Source organism: Alligator mississippiensis, chromosome 5 (assembly GCF_030867095.1).
Source record: "Alligator mississippiensis isolate rAllMis1 chromosome 5, rAllMis1, whole genome shotgun sequence".
In the NCBI taxonomy this organism is placed as follows: Eukaryota; Metazoa; Chordata; order Crocodylia; family Alligatoridae; genus Alligator; species Alligator mississippiensis.
The window spans coordinates 55,600,193-55,624,446 of NC_081828.1; the positions used below are offsets into that span (position 1 = coordinate 55,600,193).

The following is a 24,254-nucleotide window of genomic DNA, read 5'->3' on the forward strand; positions in this document are numbered from 1 at the left end:
GGGTCCCTGGGCCTGGCTTGGTGGTACCCTTACCTAAATTAGGGCTGGATAGATTTGCCTGGCAGGCTAGATCTGGCCCACGGGCCATGTTTTGCCCCTCTTCCCCCCCACCTGCTTTATATGATTTCCTCAAATGAAATACCAGCAATAGAACTCTTGCTAGCATAGGAAAGGCCTGATTTACTCTTTCATCATTCAGATGGCTTTATACTTCTTAAATAAGAGCCCTGGGTCTATGTCAATACCCATCTTTGAATAGTTATAATTTGTTCTTTCCTTTATGCCTGTCTTGTTGCTTCTTTCTCCTGCATATGGTCTTTCCTTACTCTCACTGTGTATGGACCAAACTGAATCATCTAAAATTCAGATGGTTCCTCCATCTGTTACCCGTATGCTAGTTCACTAGAGAACTAGCCTTGAAGGGCATTGACTATACAAGCTTCAATGGAAGGAATAAGTGGAAGAAAAAGAGAGACCTCATACACTGAGATAAGCCTTCAACATGCTTTTTATCAGTTGTTAGCTTGGCAGCAGCAAAGTTTCTTGCATGTATGCTTTTTATTGGTTGATTAAGGACAACTCAGATGGTGTCATCCTCCTTTCACTGTCTTCTTCTTTCCACCTGCTGCAGCATGTGCATGGGAAGGAGGAGGTACTTAGACAAGTTAAAAAACCAAAACTTAAAATCTAGAAAGCCTTGTAGTATGAATCAAGCTGCAAGAAAAATAAAATTGCCAAATTTAGGATAGGGAAACTACTAATTAAGAGATTGTTTTTCTGCGGGCCGGGCCCCGATCCCGCCCTTGTCGCCATGTGCGGCAGTGATTCCTATCCCATTCTGGCCGCCATGGGCGAGCCGGGAGTGAACCAGGGTCGTACCGGACCCGTCGTCGGTGCACAGGGGCTGTGGCCAGCAGCCCGGGCATGCGGGGTTGGAGAGAACCGCGGGGCAGTTTAGCGCACGCGAGTTAGAATTAGTTACGGAGGCGTAATGTTTGATTGAAAAGATTGTTTACTTACACCCAAAGATGGTATTGGTGTAGGCTGGACAGGTTTCCAGGCACAGCTCCTGCTTGAACCCTCGCTGGAGGACTCTGACAAATCGATTGCTCCCACGGAGTTTGCTAGGCTCCGCGGGTCCGGTTAAGTTGGGTTTGAAAAGTTTCCCCGGAGTTACTTAGGCTCCGCGGGTCCGAAGTTACAGGAAAGGGATACGTCTGGGATTGCGATCGGCGACGGGGAGAGGCTAGAAGCGAAAGCTCCTTAGGCTCGGTTCTATTGCCTCTATTGCCTGCTTAGGGGAGGCGCGTCGGGTCCATGAGGGTCCGCAGCGCTTGGAGATCCTCACACAGAATCTCTCTCGTCCTCCTTCCTCCGGCTTGGGCGGAAACTACCCAAGCCTTTTGTACGGCTAGCAAGCCAATCGCTAGCTGCCACGTGTGCCTACATTAGGAATCGGCCAATAACGGGGCGCGAATCCTAATACAAATGGCGGGAACTTCTTTACAGCGTGTATCACTACGATGCAAGAAAGAGATGCACACTGCAAAGAAGCTGCAATCCGGCGGGAAATCCCCCGCTGCACCAGAGTTCTCTCTTGCAGCAGAGAACTCTACCGTGCAAAGAAAGCGACAAATTGGCGGGAAATAATTTAGCGGTGCCGAAGCGCGCACACAAACAAAAAACTACAACTTTGGGTTGTGACAGTTTTGAAGTTGCATTGCTGTAAAATCACTTGTAGATATTTGAACAGTATTAGTAACAAGTTCATATGCTAAAGTTTTATTTATTTTTTTTCTTGTTTCCACAACAGAACCAACTCCAGTGGATAAGTTTGCAGTATAACTCATTTCATAGTCTAGATGCTAGCGCTTTCCCTTCATTCCCAGGTTACAACTTGGACAGACTTTGCATCAACTTAAATGTTTACCCTCAGTCTTGTCATAAATATCTGAGCATTATTACATGTTTGTTGGCCAGGATTTGAAGTTCTGACATGAACAGAATTCTTTTAGTCTCTAGTACGTTTAAAGTTTTTTGTTCAAGATTTCAGTGAAGGAGGAGACATTAATGACCTTGTATTGTTCACTTATGCAAATTACAGGATTAGTTGGACATTGATGCAGAATTTTTTCGAGAGAGTCTGCGGTAACTATGACTTAAATTTCACCAGATGCATACAAAAGATCAGTTGGTAATGGATGAGATGCACTGTATGAAAGAATCGTTCACTCAGAACATAGCAAAAGAATGTTAAAATACAATATAAACAGTCTACAATGTTGTACGGTCATTGTCATGAAGCACTTGTATTTGGCTAAGGCTTGGGTGCTAACTCTTTAATTTTAAATTTAATTGAAAGTGTAATGACTTAAGCTGTAATAGGAGGGACTGTAAATTCTTATGCAAGCAAAACATAAATATTTTAACAATCTACCATAGCACTACAGAGAATCATGAGATTCAGAGTGTAGCAGAGTCCCTCTGAAATACGTTTTTAATACACATTTACACAATGCTCCACTGGCAAAGCTACCAAATTAAACACTTGGGAATAGACTCAGTTAAAAATAGTTAGGGATTTGCAGTTGTACAAAAACTGGTTCTACTTTCTGTTGGCTGATTTTGTCTAGTAATTAGCTGTTCCACAGATTAGTAACCAATGCCTTTTGTTTCTGGTCATGTCAAGTTTGCTTTTTGTCTTCACATCATGCCAAGCTTTTAGTCCAGGCACTAGGCCTCTGACCTGGAGTCCCCCAGTAACTCTGTCATTAATGTTTATATGTACTCTGGCAGCATACTTTAGAAATAAGATGAAGAATAATGCTCAACTTGGAAAGTGCTGGGCATTATTTTCCTACCTCTAACTGCTTGAATCTGTATTCAATTTAAAAGCCATGGTCTGAGCAGCTCTCATAGATTCTAATCTAAGTAAATTGATTAATATCTCTATCTCTGTTTCCCTGTCTGTAAAGTGTGGATAACAGTTTCTGTCTCTCATGGACTGCATGTACATGTTAGTTTTTCATAGGTTCATAGATTGTAAGGGGCTGGAAGGGACCTTGCAAGATCATCGGGCCCAACCCCTGCATTAGGCAGGAAAGACCATTTTAGTTCACCTGTGTTCTGCAACCCAACGTAGGGAAACAACTCATATGGCTTTTATCGGGTAGTAGACAACAGCAAAACAAAGGTGTGCGTTAGAGCAATTACTGTCATTTTTGTAGCAATACACACTGTGAATATTAAACCCTGAAAAAAGCTCCCAAGAAATGCTCCTGGCATAACCCACCTTTCCCACCATACTAGACGAATCAACTTTTAAAAAGATGTGACAGCCTCTGAAATGTCACTTTTGATCTGACAGAGATCAAAAGTCCAATACAGAATTTTTGTTGGGTCTGTACAGCACTAAAGGTGAGCATCAGGAAAATCAAAGGAGCACAGCGAACATCAACACCCCTCACTTCAGGCTAGATGAAACAGAGATACCTAACGTCCTGCTAAGTCGAAAGGGCCCAAACAGCACTAAACCCACGCTGGCGGGAAGGGAACTTTTAAATAACGTGGGGTTACATGTTTGTACTTCAGTTTCTATTTGCTTGAAGTCACTATGCAACGAAGATATTCTCAGTGGGAAACGTGCAAGAGAAGCTCCCGCATAGCCAGGGGCTGTGGGAGGTGTTATAGATAAATGTGGTGCAATGTATCCCAGAGCAGAGCAGGAATTACATATGATAAAAAACAGAGTATAGTTTATTGTGTACAAAGCCTGCAAAAAAAGCATTATTTAAAGGACTTTCTACAAAGGGATTTGGCTATCATTAATCCCACTATAGAGTAGTTTGTGTACTGCTGGAAAATTTTCTAGGAATCTGAAGTAACTGAAAAAATCCTAATCCTAGGCCATAATAGATCCCTCTTCTTGATGCTAATGAAATTCTATATTACATCAATGTTCCATGATAGTATAGACTAGGCTCTTTAACCCTGGTCAGAAGCCAGTTTAGGAGTGAAACCCTGATAGACTGCTTTGCTTTGGCAGCTCTTGCAGCCAAGCTGGTTCCAGACCTACTGGCACCTGCCTTTCCTTTGGATTAAACCAGCAAGGCCAAGAGGGGGAACACTGATACGTAGGCATTTCAGTGTCTCCATATATACTGCCCAGGCTTTTGTTCCCTGGAGAGGTCACTCCAGCTTCACTTTATTTTCAAGCAAGGATTACATTCAGTAAACTCATGCCCCAGCATAATTCTATTATTTCACAAGACAGATGCCTACTAAAAGCTAATCATAGTAATTTTGTGCAGAACAGCAGATATATGTCATGTACATATACAGATGTTGCTTTGGTCATATTATGGCAGTTTCATAAACTAAGTAGGTGTAGCTAGGGCTGTGTTTGGATGAAAAATCTCCATGGTAAATGTTGCTGTAGGAAAATATTGTGGCTCATAAATGACACTTGTGTATCCAGTGCTTCACGGTACTCAGTGCCTGTGTTATTGAGTTTCCATATCTCATGAAACTTGAAGTTCTTATCCTTTTAGATAAGCGTTCTTTTTTGCAAGAACTGTCATGTTAACCCCACTTCCTTGGCCAGCTTCCAATCTGGCTATTTTTTTATATGCCAAATACTGTACCAAATGGAAAACACATTGGGATAAGGTGTTCTTCAGTTGTTAGTAAATTGTATAGGTGTCATGTGCTATTAAGGATTTGTTTTACCGTAGAAGTAAGAAATATTTTTAGGGGTGTGTCTGTGTAGTAACATAACTCTGTTACCTTACCTCTGTTAAGGGGAAAGCTTTTTTTTAGGTGGAAATCTCATGAATATAATCACCAAAAGGCAAGGAAACTTGCAGCTTAGCCAGCATTAACTAGTTTCTGCTTCCATAGCTTCCCACTCTAAATTTCAGGAGAATTAGGACCTGGATCTAAACTATACAGCATAGGCCGATTTACAACATATATCTTGCTAGTTATCTTGAAATGCAGGGATTCAGTATAAAAGGTTTCCATGGATCATTATTTTATATGTAGTATTAAATGTTGGGAAGAAATAAATAGCTGTAAGTAAATACTGTGATGGGTAAAAACCTGAGATTCTACTCCCTAATGAGAACCATTGTACAGAGGATTTATAAAATCAGAGAAAATTAGGATTGGAAGGGACCTCAGGAGGTCATGTAGTCCAAGCCCCTGCTCAAAGCTGGACCATTCCCAACTATATCATCCGAGCCAAGGCTTTGTCTAGCCAGGTCTTAAACACCTCAAAGGATGGAGATTCCACAGCCTCTTTGGGCAACTTGTTCCAGTGCTTTACTACCCTCCTACTAAGAGAGTTTATTCTAATATCAAACTGTTCGGTCACCACTGGATAAGGGTGTGTGCTCTTGCGCCTGACGGACATTCACTAGTCTTCTCCTGCATGTTGTACCCTCTGCCAGCCTGTTCAGGGTGGCACGCCCTCTGTCTCTCTCTATCCCTTTTATTCCCACCTGCCATGACTTTTTTTTCTGATGGTCATTGAAGATGTTAAGGAAGTGGGAGAGGGGTGGGTGTTGACGTCACTGCCCCGATCACTGCCAGCATCTGATTCATGCTCAGGTTACCACACCGCCGAGAAGAAAAAAACTGGCAGATGAAACAGAAAAGTGGAAAGAAAATTTATTGGACCTGTCAGGTCCCTTTCTAGATTGTTGGGATCAAGGCTACTCCCTTTACTTGGTCTGTCTTCACTCAGTTGTTTGAGCCTCGGTGATTGGGATGGACCGAGTCTCCCTTCCCCCTCCTTCTCCCTCTCCCTCTCGCTTGCCGGAGGCAGTTAATGAAAGGCTAGCCACAGGAGGAGGTATCTGCCTCTCTTTGCTGCTGCAGTCGTGTCAATTGACTGCCAGTGACGGTCAAATTAACACTAAACGAAAAGAAGGAACCGGGCTGTAGAAGGAAAACGCCCACTCCTCTCATTCTTCTACTTTGATTGCTGCCACATCCAGCTTGATTGGATGGCAGCAGCAGGTTAATCATTGTCCAAATGAAGAAAATGATAAGCCAAGGGGGAGATTGCCCTCTCTCCCTCCCCTTGGATGAAGGCTCCTCCGAGCCCTAAGACCCTACCAGTCTCTTGCTCGTCTTCAGGGCTTCAGTCTCAGGTAGGACATGGCCATCCTCCTATCTGCCTGCCGGCTTCCGTTCACTCGCCTCCTTTGGTCCTCTGCTTGACCCCAGATATTGCCCTGGCCGCTGCAACCCACCAATCTGCTTCACCTGGTGAGGTGTTAAAGTGGATCTGGTGCATTCCGGCAGCTCCCGCTGTAGCGTGGAGACTTTATTCTGGTTGGCCTGGAGCTTGTAGTCGGGAGGACGCACTGGGTGAGTACGCTCGGATCTTTCACGCAAACTTAAACCTCCCTTGCTGCAGCTTGAGACCATTGCTCCTTGTTCTGTCATCTGCCACCACAGAGAACAGTCTGGCTCCATCCTCTTTGAAACCACCCTTCAGGTAGTTAAAGGGTACTATTAAATCCCCACTCTTCTCCAGACTCAATGCGCCCAGTTCCGTCAGCCTGTCCTCATAAATCATGTGCCCCTGTTGCCCCCTAATAATTTTTGTTACCCTCCACTGGACTTGTCTACATCCTATCTGTATTAGGGGGCCCAAAACTGGACACACTACTCCAGATGTGGCCTTACCAGTGCAGAAGAGAGGGGAAGAATCACTTCCTTTGATATGCTAGTAGTGCTCCTCCTAATGCAGCCCACTATGCCAAGAGCACCTTCTTTGCAACAAGGGCACATTGTTGGATCATATTCAGCTTATTGTCCATTGTTGCCCCCAGGTCCTTTTCTGCAGAGGTGCTGCTTAGCCAGTTGGTTTCAGCCTTCCTTTAACTTGATGTGTTTATGAAACTGGAGTCTGCTTTTAGATACACTTTCCCAGCTGAGAACTAAATATTCCCGGTGAAACTATCTCAGCCTCTGTTGCTCATGCTTATCTAAAGTGATGGGATACAATATAAGACTTTATGTTCTGGTGGTAGGCCCCAAGCTGCATAATGATAATATAGTTTAGCATTTTCTTGCATTCACTTGACCAGAGTTGTGGGTAAGAGAAGGAGACAAAGGAAGTGAGCAGACAAGAGAGTATCATAGAGGAGACGAGTTTAGAAGGCGTGAGAAAGATTAGAAGTACAGGTTTCCCTTGCTTTATGCTGTACATGCGTTCCTGGAAAATGGTGCATAACTTGAAGTCGCATAAAGGCTACCCACTTTACAATGTAACAAATAGGGATAAGTTCCAAGACGTCGACTGTACTGTTCCCCAGACCCATTTCTATCGCATTTACAAGGCAGTTTTGGTACTTGCCAACAGTAAACACAAGCACAGGGCACTATCATAATGGAGATGGCAACTACAGAAACACGTATTGCAGACAATGAGCGAGGAGCACAGATCTACACAGGAGGCTATATTTTGGTGTGCGTCACTTCCAGAATGCACCGCACAAAGCAGCTGACTGCGGGCTTCCACCACAGCCATCGCATAAGAGTGAATTTACCTTGCATATAACACATTTTTGGTATAAAAAGGGTCATCACATAAGAGCGAATTCGCACATACAGAACCTGCATAAAGAGAGGGAAATATAGTCAGCTAAAGGTAATTTAGAGTTTGCTTACTAGTTTTATGCTAGTTAGATCTGGCTTAGGACAAGATGTAGTTTGAATAAGGAATACAAATAAGCATATTAATTAAAATACAATCTATTAGGAAAATTGGATCAGGTAATTGAATATAAAAATTGAGGTCCACCTTGGAATTTCACTGTTCAGTCTTGAACTCTGCTCTTGTTGAATTGCCCATTTGCAGCTGAGCCAAAATTAGTGCTGCTTAAAAACTTAGTTTTTGAAACCTATGTAAGAAGTACTTTTCCCTTAACAGGCTGGCCACCTAGTAGAGGTTTATTAAGTCTTTAGGACTTAAAGAAATTAAATCTTAAATTCTTTAGGTGAATTTTACATTTTATCATAATTTTAATAGTTACCTTGATATGACTTCCCTGTACTGTATAATCATTTATATAATCCACATTTCATCATTGCATTTCCCATTACAATTTATTTAACTTTCATTTCTTGAATACTTAATTTTGGTGGGATGGGCTCCTCGAACATTCTTTGGTTCCCAGAATACTCCTGGAGGGCAGTAATCCAAACTTTAAGAGGTTTCTGGGTCTCAAAGCCTAGTTTTACATCCATCTTCTGTTTAAAACAGAACCTATTGTTTAAAGCAAAGTGGTGCTTGCAGGACCGGAAAGGAACATGGTCTATTTAGGAACAGTAGAGGATTATAAAATTGTGATGTTCTCTTATTTGCCATTTTCTACAATGATGATGCTGGCTCACAAGCATGTTTATAATTTCCTGTAATGCTTTTGTTACAAGACTCTTTGGTATTTAGTAGAAAACAATAATAGGCACATTTTATAAAGACTGACTTTTGAAGAATTTGTGGGGGAAGTTATGTAATAACTTCTTTCTATATCCAGATATTTGGGGGGAAATTATGCAACTTTTTTTTTTAGTGAGTACAACTAAAATACTGTACCATCTTGAGCAAGTTTTCAGATGTACGAGTTTATAACCTGAATCCAGAAGGGACTAGCAATCATTTTCTTTGATTTCCTACATGGGCCATAGGGTTTCCTGGTTTTAATTACTATTTGAACTAAATCACAATGTTGAAGAAGAGAAAGGGGATGAGGGGGAACATCCAGTCTTGATTTAAAAACTTCTGTTGATGGAGACTCCACTTAAAAGCTTGTTTGGTAAGATTAGTAGATAGGATTTCAGTCTTTCCCTTCTCCTGAACCATGTTTGTGTTCAATCCATGTAGCTTCTTTTCTCAATTGTGCAATTATGGCATTCTGGACATTTAGCAAAATTTTCATAAGTTCCCAGTTACCATACATATTTGCATCTTTAACTTCTTTCTCCCACCTGATTTGGTTCATAATTGTCATCAGCTTTGTGTAATTGCTTTTTTAAGGTGCTACCTACAAATTACTGGATATTGGGTATGTTTGCACATAACAATTACAATTTAAGTTGCATTCATTTGCACTAAAGTAGTAACTGACTTTTAGGTGTATGATCAGGTCCTCTCTTTTCATCAGGACAAGGCTCTCTATACTCAGTATACACAGCAGGGGAGAAGAGGAGGGAAAACCTAGGTTCTGAGGGTGGGGGCAGGAGCAACGCTCTTACCCAGGACAGGAACTCCAAGTCCCAGCTTAACTATTGCTACTGGCACATGTGCTGTGCTCACCCTGGCTGTTGCTCTTAATGCGGTATAGAGAGCCTTGTCCTGATGAAAATAGAGGACCTGATCATACACCCAAAAGTCAGTCTGAGGTGATAACCAACTGTAGTGGGCAACAAGATGACTGGCAATCTTATTTTATTATGAGGAACTTAAGCCTAAAAAACATGCTCTGATACTAAATCATTGTCAGAAGAGTTATCAATAATTTCTTAAGTGTTATAAGAAATTATTGATAACTCAGTTATCACCTCAGACAGCAACCAGTTACCCAATCTTGTGCATCATCTCTTGGGATATTGATCTGTAGGTATTCACGATGACTGAGTGAGTCAATTATTTGCACTCCATTTTCTCTCTCTACTTTCCTGTTTGGTACCTTCACTCATTTCTTGACCCTTGATTTTAATATTCCAATCTTTCAAATCTTTCTGCTAGGCTTTAGTAATACTAAGTTGATTATTTTTTGCTGATAAGTGAATAACTTTTTCCCTTTATTTATTACCCAGATTACTACCATTCATGTTTAGATAGCCATAGGATTTTTTTCCTTTTCTGTCCCTCACTTAATTTTATCAGCATCTTTGATAGTTGTAGTAATTGAGTGTGTGTTAGTTTTCCCTTCTTAATCTGGTCCTTTTGCTGTTCATATAATGCCTTTCTTGCTAGTTTAGCTAGCCTAGCCCTTTAGAAGACTGATTTTCCCCCTTTCTCTCCTAACATTTCAGACAAGAATCCGTCTTACTCTGTCTTCTAGTCATTAGTTCCAAGATACTTGAAGACTATGCTTCAGAGCTGGCTTATAGATGCATACAATTATTCATGTTGAAGTTATTGTACTGTGTACATAGGATCATCACCGTCATAAGCCAAGACAGCAGAATACCTGTGGGGTATGAAGAGACCCACAAGGGCTTCCTGTTCTCCAGGGCCAATACTCCTAAGCACTCTCCTGCTTTTGACCCCCCCAAACAGCATGCCAAACTGCTTTCTTTTGTCTGAGCCACTGCTTGGATTTATTCATGTCTCTTATTTTTAGGGAAAGGCAGTGATAATTTACTCTTTCTTCAGTTTCATTTAGTAGCTTAGTGGTATTTTTTGAGCCTCAAAACAAAAATATGTAGACTTCCAAGTTCTTATCTTCATAGGAGATAATTAATAGAGCTGGAGACCAGCTCTGCCTGGTTCATTCAATGCCTACTCTGGAAAATTTCTGTTTAATAATTTGACTGGGATAAAGCCTCATGACTAGAGTGACAGATGATGTGGAAAAGGCTGAAGTACTCGATGACTTTTCCACCTCAGTCTTCACAGGCAAGGTCAGCTCCCAGACTACTGTACCTGGCAGCACAGACTGGGGAGGAGGTGAGCAGCTGACAGTGGTGAAAGAACAGGTTAGAGACTGTTTAGAAAAGCTGGACATGTACAGTTTGATGGGCCAGATGCAGTGCACCCAAGGGTGCTGAAAGAATTGGTTGATAGGATTGCAGAGCTGCTGGCCATTATCTTTGAAAACTTGTGGTGGTTGGGAGAGAACCTGGATGATTAGAAAAGGGGAAATATAATGCCCATCTTTAAGAAAGGAAAGGAGGGAGATCCAGAGACCTACAGACTGGTCAGCCTCACCTCAGTCTTTGGAAAAATCATGGAGCAGGTCATCAAGGAATCCATTTCTAAGCACTTGGACATGACGAGGAACAGTCAGCATGGACTGATTGAGGGCAGGTCATGTCTGAGCAACCTGACTCCCTTCTGTGATGAGATGACTGTCTTAATGTATGTGAGGAGAGCAGTGGATATGGTATACCTTGACTTTAGCAAGGCTTTTGATATGGTCTCCCACAGCATTATTGCAAGCAAGCTAAGGAAGTACGAGTTGGATGAACGGACTGTAAGGTGAATAGAAAGCTGTTTGGATGGTTGGGCTCAAAGGGTATTAAGCAATGGCTCAGTGTCTGGCTGGCAATCAGCATCAAGTGGAGTGCCCCAGAGGTTGGTCCTGGGGCCAGTTTTGTTCAACATCTTCATCAACAGCCTGGAAGATAGGATGGAGTGCAGCCTCAGCAAGTTTGCAGATGACACCAAGCTGGGCGGGGAGTAGTGCATATAGTGGAAGGTAGGGCTAGGATTTGGAGAGAGCTTGATAAATTGGAGAGTTGGACCAAAAGAAATCCCATGAGGTTCAATAAGGACAAGCACAAAGTCCTGCACTTGGGATGGAACAGTCCCATGCACCGAGACTGGGAACTGATTAGCTAAGCAGCCGCTCTTCAGAAAAGGACTTGGGGGTTACAGTGGACAATAAGCTGAATATGAGCCAACAATGTGCCCTTGTTGCCCTGGGCTGCATTAGTAGGAATGTTTCCAGCAGATTAAGGGAAGTGACTATTCCTCTCTCTTCTGCAATGGTAAAGCCATATCTGGAGTACTGTCCAGTTTTGTCGCCTCCCCCCACCCCACCCTGCCCCCAACTGAAAGGATGGAATTGGAGCGAGTCCAGCGGAGGGCAACAAAAATGGTTAGGTGGCTGGGGCACGTGGCTGATGAAGACAGGCTGAGGGAACTGGGCTTTCTTCAGTCTGGAGAAGAGAAGACTGAGGGGGGATTTAAGAGCAACCTCCAACTACCTGAAGGGTGGTTCCAAAGAGCATGGAGCTAGACCAGCGTTTCCCAACTGGTGTGCCATCAGACACGTCCAGGTGTGCCGCAGCATTTTGGGCTGGAGCCACACCCCCCCCACCTGGTGCTGCTGCGGACAGACAGATGGGGAGTGTGGCTTCAGCCCAAAATACTGTCCGGCTGGCTGCGCACCCCTCCCCACCGCTTCTGCGTCTGGTGTGCTGTGGTGCTTTTTTATTTACGTAAGTTTGCCATGGGGAAAAAAGGTTGGGAAATGCTGAGCTAGACTGTTCTCAGCGGTGGCAGATGGCAGAACAATGAGTAATGGTTTCAAGTTGCAGCAATGGAAGTTTAGGTTAGATTTTGGGAAAAACTGTCTCACTAGGAGGGTAGTAAAGCACTGGAGCAGGTTACCCAGAGAGGTGGTGGAATCTCCATCCTTTGAGGTTTCTGTCATTCTATGAATCAGTATTCAGAAAACCATCATTCTTCAATTACATTTTTAAAGAAAAATATGTAGACTTGTCTTTCCATGAGAACTCCAAAACAGTCCCCAGTTGCTGTGGCTGATGCAGCTGCTGCATTAAGAGCAACAGCCAGGGTGAGCATAGCACATGTGCCAGTAGCAATAGTTAAGCTGGGACTTGGAGTTCCTGTCCTGGGTAAGAGCATTGCTCCTGCCCCCACCCTCAGAACCTAGGTTTTCCCTCTTCTTCTCCCCTGCTGTCATATCCTGTGCCCTTCTTCCTCCCCCAGTCTTGGAGTCGTGTCCCCCCCCCAATATTCTGCAACTCTACTTATGTCACAGATAGCAATGGTCTTTCCCCTCCCCAGTCTGCCATGCACCACACACATGTTGCCTGTGCCATTTGTGGCACCTGTGCTGCAGGTTGGGCACCCCAGGGCTAGAACAAGTGCACAGTAAATAAAAATCTGAGAAAACTGTTGTGTCCAATGCTGCTTTGCCAATTGGCTCATTATTTCCTTTTTAGAGGAAGGCCAACCTATTTTAATCTTTTTGCTTTTAAAGGTTGGGAATATGGACCAACATACGCAGGGTCCCATCTACTTTATATCCATCAGCAGGAGAATTCAAATGGGAGAAGGTCCCCTAAAAACTGTCCAATTTTGGAATTCCCTTTCATTCAAATTCTTCTAATTGATAATCGCATGTTTGAAGAAAGTCTTCTCAAAATATTGAAGTGCTGAACTGATTTTTCTTAAACTCGGATTGTTAAAATCTGTGAGAGCCTTTAGGCCAATGTCTGAAGTTTCTTATTGCAGCTTTTTTTCACTATTTATAGTGGTTGTGTACTTCTTTCAATATTGCACAATACCACAGTGGCTGAACTCACTTTTGTCAAAGTTTACCAAAACACCCCTTTGTCTGAGATTTAATTCGAGCCCTGAACAGTTATAAAAAGTTAAAAAATGAATGAAAAGGCATACCTCCTGTGTGTCTCATCTTGTTTAGCGTTCATATGTGGATTCCTGTGACCCAGAATGCATGGCAGGTATTGAGCTGTATGATGGGCTCACTTCCACCCAAAGTCATTGTATCACTTACTGAGCCACAGCAGAGCATAATGGTTACTGGGGGATATAGAATACATTACCTCCCAGAATGGCATAGCCCAGAGCTGCCATGCCAAAACCCCCACAAATTTTCCAGCCTGGTGTTCCCCTCAACAGTTTATACTTCACATCTGCCCCTCAGGTACCCATGATCTTCCTGACTGCCTGCTACATCTGCCAGATTCTTTGTGTATGCATATTGTACCTTGCTACTGTCTAGGGCAGAAAGTATTGACCTTGAATGCAGATAATTAAAAAATGCAAATTTATTTTGTTGTTTTCTATATTTGAACACATGGATAATTTAGTGCAGTGAGCTATAAAAAAAAAAAAATTGTCAGCTATGGAAACCACATTCTCCAGGTTTTAGTATGGTAATTTATTTGTGTTATAGATAATGACTTGGTCGTTAAACTGACATCCTAATGTACCTGAGAAGGATTGTCAGCTGAATCAGCATTTTGGTTTGATGACCACTCACAGCCAATCAATGTCAGCCTTAACTGTGATACAGTTATAGATGCCAGGAGCTTAGGAGCTTTTAAAGTAATTTTGCTGTAGAGGTCTACATTGGGATTACTAGTGATAGTGGCCTGTTTATCCAGTAGTACGATCTGGTTTTCGCACCTCCCCCCCAAGAAATGGATTTTAATTCCAACCAAGAAATACCACGACATTTAGAAATGATTATCTTTTGTTGACATCTCAAAAAATGAAAAAGATTTAATAAGTATGGAGTGAATATGGCCATGAACAGGTGTGCATATCAACAGGTAGAAGTTTTTCAAAACTTTTTACCTGTAGAACTCTTTCTGGGAGAGGAAGCATACATTATGCAGCCTGCAGTTGCCCCTTCTCTCCTGTTCTTTGTGTCTTCACCAGACTGGGGTGCAAGGGAAACAGTGGCTACTCTATTTCCTCTCAGTCCTCAAGGGAGTGGAGCAGCAGGGAAAGACTCTGCATGCTTTCCCCAGACTGAGGTCTGGGGGTTGGATGGGGAGCAAGCCCTCTTCCTTCTGCTTCTGCTCGCCAGCAGCAGAGAGGAGGGAGCAGCAGGGCAAAATCTCCAGCCTATTCCCCAGGCTGGGCATTGCCTGATTTGGGGAAGGGACAGGAGGTGGTACTGGCTGCTGCTTTCCCCTCCTAGACCAGTTCAGGAACAGAGGGAAGCATCAAGACAAAGCTCTTCCCCCCTCCTTCTCTCCCCCCCCTTCCCCCCCAGTTCTTCAGACTAGGGACACTTGATATAGGAGAGCCCTGCCTGGGCTGGGAGTTGGTTGGGAACAAGGGGTGACTTCTTCTCTGCTCAGTTCCTGATGGCTGGGAGCTGAGTGGAGGGAGCAGTATAGCAAAGACTCTTGCCTGCTCCTCAGATAGGAAGCCTGGACTCAGGAGAAGGCTGGAGGCTTTGCCCTGCTGCTTCAGTCCCCTCCTTGTCCAGACCAGGAAGAGAATGTGCAAGCATTTGCTTTTGCAAGATATTCTTTTTCATAAAGGAGATTTTCCAGGTTAACATATGGAAGATCATTTTCCCAGAAGGGGCATTATTCTTCCCTAGGAGATGGCGAGTAAATGCTTGTACACTCATAGTTTCTACTGAGAGAGCAGTGGGAGGGTTTGAAAATACTTCTCACAGTGTTTTATATGAGTTTTATGAATGGATAAAAGACACAAATACTTTGGAAGTCAGTCTGATTCTTCACACACCTTTTCAGCACCCCAAACCCCTCACCCAGTCCATTCTATTGATGGGGGGAGGTAGCAGTATGCCACCTATGCAGAAGGTCAAGCTATATGTAGTATTGGTTAAAACTGCATCTAGTCCTTCTATTTGTTACTGTTAGAAAGTTTCACATATTTTGTCGGTTCTCTATTCAAGTTAAAATAAGAGAATTTGCTAGTAGCAGATAAAAGACTTGTTAACAAGTTCTTATATTTTCTTACTGTTCATATATTGGAATGGCTTATGTCAAAACTGCATTAGAATTTTTAATTAAGAAAAACCTTCACTTCTCATTTTGTAGAATAATCTTATTTAATTTTTTTTGGTTTGCATGCATCTATGTGGGTGGGTGAGGATTAAAGATTGGGGGAGATTAAAGATAATTTCCTTTTCTCACTATTCTTCTTTTTAAAGAACTTAATAAAATTTTTAATATACAGTCTTTTTTACAAAACTTTTTTTCTTTTCAGAATCTTGACTCCAAACAGCAATTTTGAAGATATTTGGACTCTCTATAACTTCCTAAACAGTAATGAGGTATGAACTCTCTCTCTAAGTTTCCATAATTGATTTATTTGTAAAAAGGTAATTGCAATGAGGCGATTTAGTGATGCAGCTAACTTCTTGTTCCCATTAAAGTAGAATCTTGAAGTTTTACTGGGGTGGTTGGCCATCAGGTACAAGGGGAGGAAGTAAATTTATCCCCCCTCCCCATCAGATATTTCTTTAACAACAACAACAACAAAACAAAAAAAAAAAAAATTCAAGCATGTGCATACTTCTGTCAACTCCAGTCTTGTAATTTCATATACTCACTGTTCCTGATGATCTCATTAATGGGTAAAAAAAATAAATTCTTGGTGATATTTGGATGATCTGTGGTTTTAGTTTAATACTTACAAGATGATAAAACTATTTAATAGGATGTGTTGCAAGTTGGAAAAATTAAAATTGAGGTTACTGTTTATATTTACTAGAATTTAGTTTGGCTTGATAGTCACTTGCAGATGAGATCTCAACTAGTTAACAAATACTATCATATTTAAAAAGCAATACTAGTATTAATCAAGACACTTAGAAATCATTGTAACTTCTTGAACTTGGCATAATTAAGAGTTTTTGGGAACAGAAATTAGCAATCCAGCAATGCAGTCCTTCTTTAGGAATGGATATTATAGCTGTAGCTCAGGACTAGAAAATGGGAGAGTGATTTCCCCTCCCCCCCCCCCCCCCACCCCCCAACTCTCCCATAGAGACTGATTGATGGTGTGACTTCAAGTAAAATTCCTCATCGGTGCCTATTTTCCCCATTAGTAACATTTTATCCAGCTCTTGAATTCTGTACATGCAGGTAAAAGTGTGATGGGATCTAATGTGCAATCCATAATTGTGCTTCCTGCAATGCCACACATGCATAGCAGAAAGCATGATTGTGGGATTGTGCATTAGATCCCATCACACCATGTTGCTGGTGCAGAAGGAGCCCAATCCTGGGCTCGCCCTGCACCAGTAAGAAGCAAGCTCCTGAGGCTGGGCATAGAGATTGAGATATGGCCTCAATCTCTCAGCCATAGAGAGATGGCTGCTGCAATCCCCTGGCCCCAGGGCCTCACGCACCCCCAGGGCAACCTCAGAGACCATGGATCCCTGTGTTGCCAGAACCCAGAATGGCGGCTGCTGGAGCTGAGAGTTTGGGTATGGAGCACTCCTGTGGCCCCATCAGCTAACATATGCAAATTTTAAGCTCAGTAGCAACCAGCTGTAAAGTTAGTATACATATTAGGTCTAACTTTATAGCTGGTTGGAACTTTTTATTGTGTAATAGGTACTTTGCACATGTAGCTGGTCTCATGGTAATTGTGCAGTTAATTGTACGATGCCTGTAACATAGAGGGGGCCTTAGACATTTTAAGGTAATGTATTGCATGCATCTGTCAAGTTTTTTTTGCCTAGGTTACTGACTTCTAGGTTGCACTAGATTACTGTAAATTCACTATTTGTGAAGGATCTGTTTGTATCCATTTTCTTCTTAAATTGGTATATATTGAAATACCCCTTTAAGTCATTCTTGAAATATAAACCTGACTTAACCATTTTTGTTTAATAAATTTTTTTCAGACTCTTTCTCACCAAGTCATCTTGGTTGTTATCTTCCTTGAGGCATTTTAATACATGCCTCTGAATGTATTTTCAGTACAACAGTTTAAACTATCAATGTTGGAAAATAAAACTGCTTTAAAAGTCAGCATCAAAAGAACGCTTTCCCTAGAAATCAGAAACACTTACACAGCTGCAAAAATAATCATGCACCTAATTTGCTTTTGTTGCAAGAGTGCTGATGGTTTCTGTCTTCCAACATGTGGAGGGCAGTCTCCAAATCTTGATACAATACACTTATACCCTCAGACTACATAATCTGTCACTCTTTTTTCCAGTTGTTTAGCTTTGAGTGCCTGCTGGTTACGTACTTAATCATAAGGGCACATGCATATTTCATCAGTTGCATGATTTTTTTAATTGGTGTTTATAAGGTTGATTAATATAAAAAGATAGTTTAAAAATACATTTTAATTGACTGATAAAGCCTAACCTTATTCTCTTGAACCTTTTAATTAAAAACAAAAATACTTAATCCATGAGTCTGTCTTTATAAACTTTGATTACAAGCTGTTTGGTTCTTGCTTTGTTTTATTTTTTCTATGGAAAGGTTGAGAATCGTGGGTGGAGGGGGAATGCCTAACTTTGAAGGATACGCTTTTATAAATATTACACAGCAGGTCAGATCATGTCATATATTAAGAGTTCAGTCCTTTAGGAGAGTATATCACTGACACTGGCCATTTTCTTATGTACTAAAAACTTAAAACTATTCAACAGTAAATATAAAATTTTAAGCAGTAATGGCATGCATAAATGTGTATACTCGATGTGGCTTCTAGGTAGCAAAAGTACATAACAAATTAGTGTGGTGGCTCTTTGTAATGGTAAATCTACAGGTTTCATTGGTTATATCAACCAATATAGCCAAAGTTATATTTGGTTAAGCAAAGTTGGTTAAAATCAATTCTTTTAATTGAGGCTTTCCATTAAGAAATTTAAATTGCCTGGATTAAGATGTTCATACATATTGGGTTGATTTAAGTAACTCTCTCTTCTTCACCCTCAGATAAACAGCAGCATAAAATTTACTGCTGAGGAACTCTATGACTGTGTTTCACAAGAAGTATACAGGTAAGCTGGTTATTAATTACATCTATTGGCTTTTCTGCAACAAATTTAGACTAATTCTGTATCAACCCTAGTACTATAAGGTAAAACTTATCTTCTGTTACAGAAGTCTCCCAATATTTCCTTATTGTACAAAGGAGGTTCCTTAAGTTTGATCAAGGGAGCCTGCCTGTCTTCTGCTTCCAACTAGCCTTTCTGCTTCTGAGAACCCTTTTTGTTCAGCCAAGGGTAAACTCTGAGGTGAAAGAACCTGATTTTTGTACGTTCTTTTTTTCTAACTTAATATTGACTGCTTGCAGTTTAGCCTCTCTTCGGTTTGCTTTTCAAACAGACAAAAGGGAACTTGTGGTAACTATTGACTACACTAGGATTTTCTGCTGTGTTTTGACTTTCACATAAGATGTTTGCTGTGGCTTGTCCCTAGCCAGTGCTGGATTCTCATCCTTCTGTTGTGGACAGAGCCAGTGAAGTTCAGCACTTATTCTGGCATAGAACAGTGGGAGCCAACTCGGACAGGTGTGCCACTCCAAATCCTTCTCCCTGTTTGACCTGCTGCCTTGCTTTCAGCTCTCTGCCCTGTGCTCCCAGTCTAAGCTGATGCTCTTTCTATTCCCTGCCTTATTTGCCATTGTGATGCCTTTCCCTTCACCAGCCTGTGTGCCACACACAGAGGGTGCCCATGTCACTTCTTGCACACATGCCTCAGGTTAGCCACTCCTAGGTTAGAATAAATGGCCATGCTTTGTGTGTGCTCAGGCATCTGAGACGGTGTGTAGCATTGTTTTAAAACTCTCTCTATAGTCACATTAAGAACCATGCTTTACAATCCTTTCTTAATATAAATCCTTCAGGGTCTACATCAATGGTCTCCAACCTATTTTAAGTTGGAGATCACCTTTGGCATTTACCAAGATCTACCATGTGCTGCCACTCCTCTCCTCTTCCCCCCCCCCACCCCCCCACACACGCACAGAGCAGGTAAGTATGTGGGGAGAGAAGGCGGGGCAGATTGAAGCAGAGGGAGAAAAAATTATTTGGGGTGCACCTCCCAAGCAGGTAAGTCCCACCTGGCTGGGGCTCCAGTCAACTTACCCCTGCTCCTGCCTGTGCAGCAGTCCCTCACCATGGGGGCCTCAATTTAGCCCCCGCCACTTCCCTTCCCCACAGACTGGCCTGCTGGGCTGGAGTGCATGTGTGCATGCACACAGGCACTCAGCCCCCCACCCCAACCTCGGATTCACTCCAAGATCTACCACAAGAGGCTCCAAGATCTACCGGTGGATTGAGATCTGCTGGTTGTTGACCACTGGTCTACATGCATGCTTAAGCACATGCTGAAACAGCTGAAATAGCCATAATGCTCATAAATTGAGTCATGGTGTAGCCTATGAGACTTAAGTCACAGAAGTTGTGAACAGCAGTTTTAGAAAACCACACAAACAGGAAGAAAAAAAGGGAACAAACTTGAATCCAAACTGAAGTAACTTCTGTATATTGTCGTGAGTGCTTGATTGTTACCACCTCCTTGATCATTTTCTAACAGACTTTTCCGGTGGATTTAGTTTCTTGATGCACAGCAACTTCAGTAGGGTAAAACATCCAGGATAGTCATCAGGAAACTACTGGATAATGGAACTTTATCCATATTCTGTAATGAGCTCTATGACTTTTCCCCCTCATGCTGTTTTCTGTTGCATCCTTTAAGAACATCAAAAACGGTTCAGCAGTGACCCTGATACTTCTATAACTTCAGGTTATGGAAGTTGGATATGTTATTTTGTTATTGTCTTGTTACGAGTATGAGGTTATGGAGTAGAGAAACTGAGTAAAACATAACTGTTCAATGAGACAGCTTTTAAATGCTGGTACGAAAGCCAGATCTTTTAGGCAGGCTGACAGTCGCATAGTTCAGCAGTGATTCCCAAATTGAAAAGCAACAAAAGTGTGCTGCGAGATCCCTCTGTGAGAGGAGGTAAATGCTCTCCTCCCCTGTCTGGCATCCTGCACATGTTTCCGATACTCCAGTGGTGCCTGTGTTAGGGACTGCTGCTGCCCTGCCATTCCCCACCCATCCTTTCAGCAGCACCCACTGCTGTGAGCAGGTGGGCAGGCAGACCGACACAGTTGCACTTTGCAGCCTGGCTCATCCCCTTCACTTCTCCCAGCCTCCTGAAGCCAGGAGCCACAGGGTGGTTATGTGTGAGACTCTGCAGGAGTAGCAGATTAATGCTTCAAAAAACACCTGAATCGTCTGTGGTAATCCCTTGACCAGTATATATAACCATTTGCAGAAGAAATATTTAACACGCTCCCTTCTAGAAATCTGGTCCTGCAGCTTTTGACCATTTTTAAGAGAGGGGAGAGGAACTTCCTGTAGCTGTACCAGTCTCTTCACAATTCTACTCACTGCTATAGCATCTTAAGGTAATGGTGATTTGTGTTGTTTTATGATAGCACCTAGAGTAGTGGTTCTCAACCTTTTTAGACTTGAGGCACCCTTCAGGGAAAAAAAACAGCTTTTAGTTTTCACTTGATTTCTTGACTACAGAAAAATAGTAGAGCAATTCTTCTGTTGCAGAGCACTCAGAAAGACCCCAGCAGGTCAGAATGTTTTTGATGCTATGGATTCCTCTTTGAAATCTCTGGGGCTGTCTTGAGTCATGTTTGCATACCTAACACCCTTGAAAGGATCTCCAGGCAACTCAGGGTGCTGCATCACCTGGCTTGAGAATCACTGACCTAGAGACTCCACTCGAGAATTGAGCTCTGATAGTGGTGGGTACTGAACATAAGACAACTCCTTTCTTTTCCATAGTTTAAATAGAAAAAAAAATCCAATTTCTATTCCCACCTGATTCTTACTAACCTCTTTAACTGCTGATGCAAAAAGCTAGTAGGACTGCTCAGCTCTGTCAGCTACTTTTAATTATCCAATACTTCCCTGGCTCAGCTGCATATGACAACTTATTATTTTTCACTTCTCATGCCCCACGTTACCTGATTTATATGCCTCCTTCATTCCCAACTCCTGGTGACGTGCTAAAATTAGCTAGCAGGAGTTCCATTCTGATGATCTGACCACGCGTTACCTGAGAAGAGCTCATCTAAGTACACTTGTGGAGCGTGTTCAGAGAAGCTACCTCAGTAGCAGAGATGGGCAGCTTTTGTCTGGGGCTTTTATTTGCATGTGTCATTTTCTCTCTCCTTTGCCTTTGTTAGAGATTGGAGGCAATTGGCTATGACTGACGTGGCTGGAACAGGAAATATAGTGGGCTAAGGAGCAGAGCTTCCTGCTGTAAGTCTGGTCTCTTTCCCAGTAGGGTGTCCTCTCTCCAGCAAGGCTGGAGGTTGGGAGTCCTGTTGTGATGGATCTTCCATGACTGAAGTTCCACAGTGCAGAGCAGGAGCCTAATAACAGAAGTTACTTCAGTAGGAAAGCTCAGAGGAATTTGTTAGAAAGCTTTTGCTTTCCTTTTCCCTTATTTTCAATTCTGTGATGGGTGCTGGTAAGGTTATTTCTGGATTGAGTGGGTTAGAGAAGGCATTCATGTGTAATAGTGATGGCAGTGGTCTAATGCATTTGGTGTGTGTATTTCAAGAAACCCCAAAATAAGGTGCCAGAGCTTTCACTGTTCTGGACTATTCATATGTATTTTCTCATATATTTTTCCAGGGGCAGGAGGGTCATTTACATAGGTGATAATTTGGTGTATATATATCAAGAAGTCTGTGAGCCTCTGAGCCTTCTGAACTAAATTTATGGTTACTCTGTGTGCGTCTGCAATAGATTCCCTTGGAAAGTTGAGGCGAATTAAAAGATATTCTGCAAGGAGCAATCCTGCACTGGCAGGGTTATCTGATGGGTGTCTCTTGATTTCAGACAAGGTTCTGTGTTCATGTGATTCTGTACAATTTCAATGGAATTTATTCTTATTCTTCAGTGTGTTTTAGGAGAAACTCTTGCCTGTTTTTGAGCTGTACACTTCATTTGAAACAAATCTTTTTTTTTTTTTTCTTTTTTAAGCAAAGAAATTTGGGATGGGTAAAGATGCATGTAAGTCGGAGTGGTATGAAATTTAAGTGGTTCTGGGTGTACCTTCTCTTCACCTTGTTTGCCTTAGTCCCTGCAGACATCACCAGTGTCTGCTGTGGGAGGGAACAGGCAGCTTCCAGGCACTCACTAACAAAATGACATGATTTTAGAAAGATGAATTGTATCAGGCTGTCTACTGAAGAGGATTGAGGTGTAAAAACAATCCCTGCAGTCCCTATTGAGAGCAAGATTTGGCTACTACAAACCAACAAAATACCAGACAGAACTGAACTGTATTGTGCTGCAACTTTGTTTTTGTGTAAGATAAGTTGAATTGTGCCCTTTGTGTTCATCCCCCACTGCCTGCTCCCCCACACATTGTCAATTAGCATGCAATAGCCCAGACAGAGTTTTAATTAGGTAGGGAGGAAATTACATATTTGCATATTTGAGTTGCAGGTATTCTTCTGAGCTTATTTCTAAGAAATGTTGTATTAAACTGTATTGTCATATTTTGATTGCTTTTTCAGGTTTGTAATTTGTTTTGGCATAAAAAGAAAAATGTTAACTAACTTGTTAATTGATTTGGCTTGAAACAAAAGGAGAAGAGTCTAGTAGAGACATGACAAAGCAGTTTGCAAATGTGGGAAATGCAGTTTATAGTGGAATAGGATATTTTCATCTTGGTGTGGCTGTGTTGTCAGTGCTATAGATTATTCCCAGAAGTAATAGCATGTGTTTCAAGTTCGGGGTTTGTTTTTTTTAATTGAATTTTTCTTCATCACCTAAACCTTGGCATGATTATCAGTCTTACTTTATAATTTGTTCTAACAAGTAAATGAAGGCAGCATGAGCCATATGAATTGGATGCAATGTTTTGTCTCTGCCTGCTAGGTTTCACTTGTCTGAAATAGGACAACTAACAGTTTAACATATCATATCTGCTCTTTTTCTACTTTACTGAAGTCTTTGAAGCTTTACTGTTTGGCAGATATTTTTCCTCTCTGCAGAGCCCTTGCATGATCTGACCATTAGTTCTCAGCATCCTATTCCCTCTTTGGGCAGAACACCAATATTGGGTCTGAAACATTAAATGTTTGATGTACATCATCATCACGTTACATGTAAATACATGAGAGAGACAGTGCTAATTGTATTATACTTCCTGTTGATAACACTTCTGTTAATGCATTGTTTTAACACAATAACACGTTATATTTTTTTTTTCAAAATTTTGTGTAACAAGTCAATCTACAGTTTCATGAACAACAACTGAAGAAACTAATACTGAAGATCATTGGATCATAGGAAAACAGGGCTGGAAGAGACCTCACTAGGTCATCTAGTTCAGCCCCCTGCTCAATGCAGGATCATCCCTGACTAAACCATCCCAGCCAAGTGTCTGTCTTTAACCTACTTTGGAAAGTTTCCAAGCATGGAGATTCCATAACTTCTCTAGGTAGCCTATTCCAATGCCAGAAAGTTCCTCCAAAAATACAGCATAAATTTGCTCCTGCTTGGGGTGCTTACCTCTGGACTTCTGCCTCCATTCCATGGCAAACCTAGTTTAAAGCCCTCCTAGGTTAGCAAACCCGTATTGGGAAGAAACTCTTCCCTCTCTTTGTCAGATGACCCCCCTCACCCCCTTCCCAAGCAGTCCATCTTCCGGGACCACCACCTGTAGTTGAAGAAGCCAAAGCCAAGATGTCTGGTGGTTGTTGTTTGTATACTGTGTTGCAAATGGGTTACCA

At 42.0% G+C, this 24,254-nt stretch overlaps 1 protein-coding gene across 1 annotated transcript in view; it reads left to right on the top strand.

The window, feature by feature from the left end:
* SWT1 (SWT1 RNA endoribonuclease homolog) overlaps positions 1-24,254 on the top strand; it is a 76,652-nt gene that overhangs the window by 48,480 nt on the left and 3,918 nt on the right. Inside the window, exons 17-18 of the mRNA XM_059727664.1 lie at positions 15,713-15,779; positions 18,409-18,473. Of these exons, the coding sequence (XP_059583647.1) occupies positions 15,713-15,779; positions 18,409-18,473 (132 nt within the window). The remainder of the gene's footprint in view (positions 1-15,712; positions 15,780-18,408; positions 18,474-24,254) is intronic.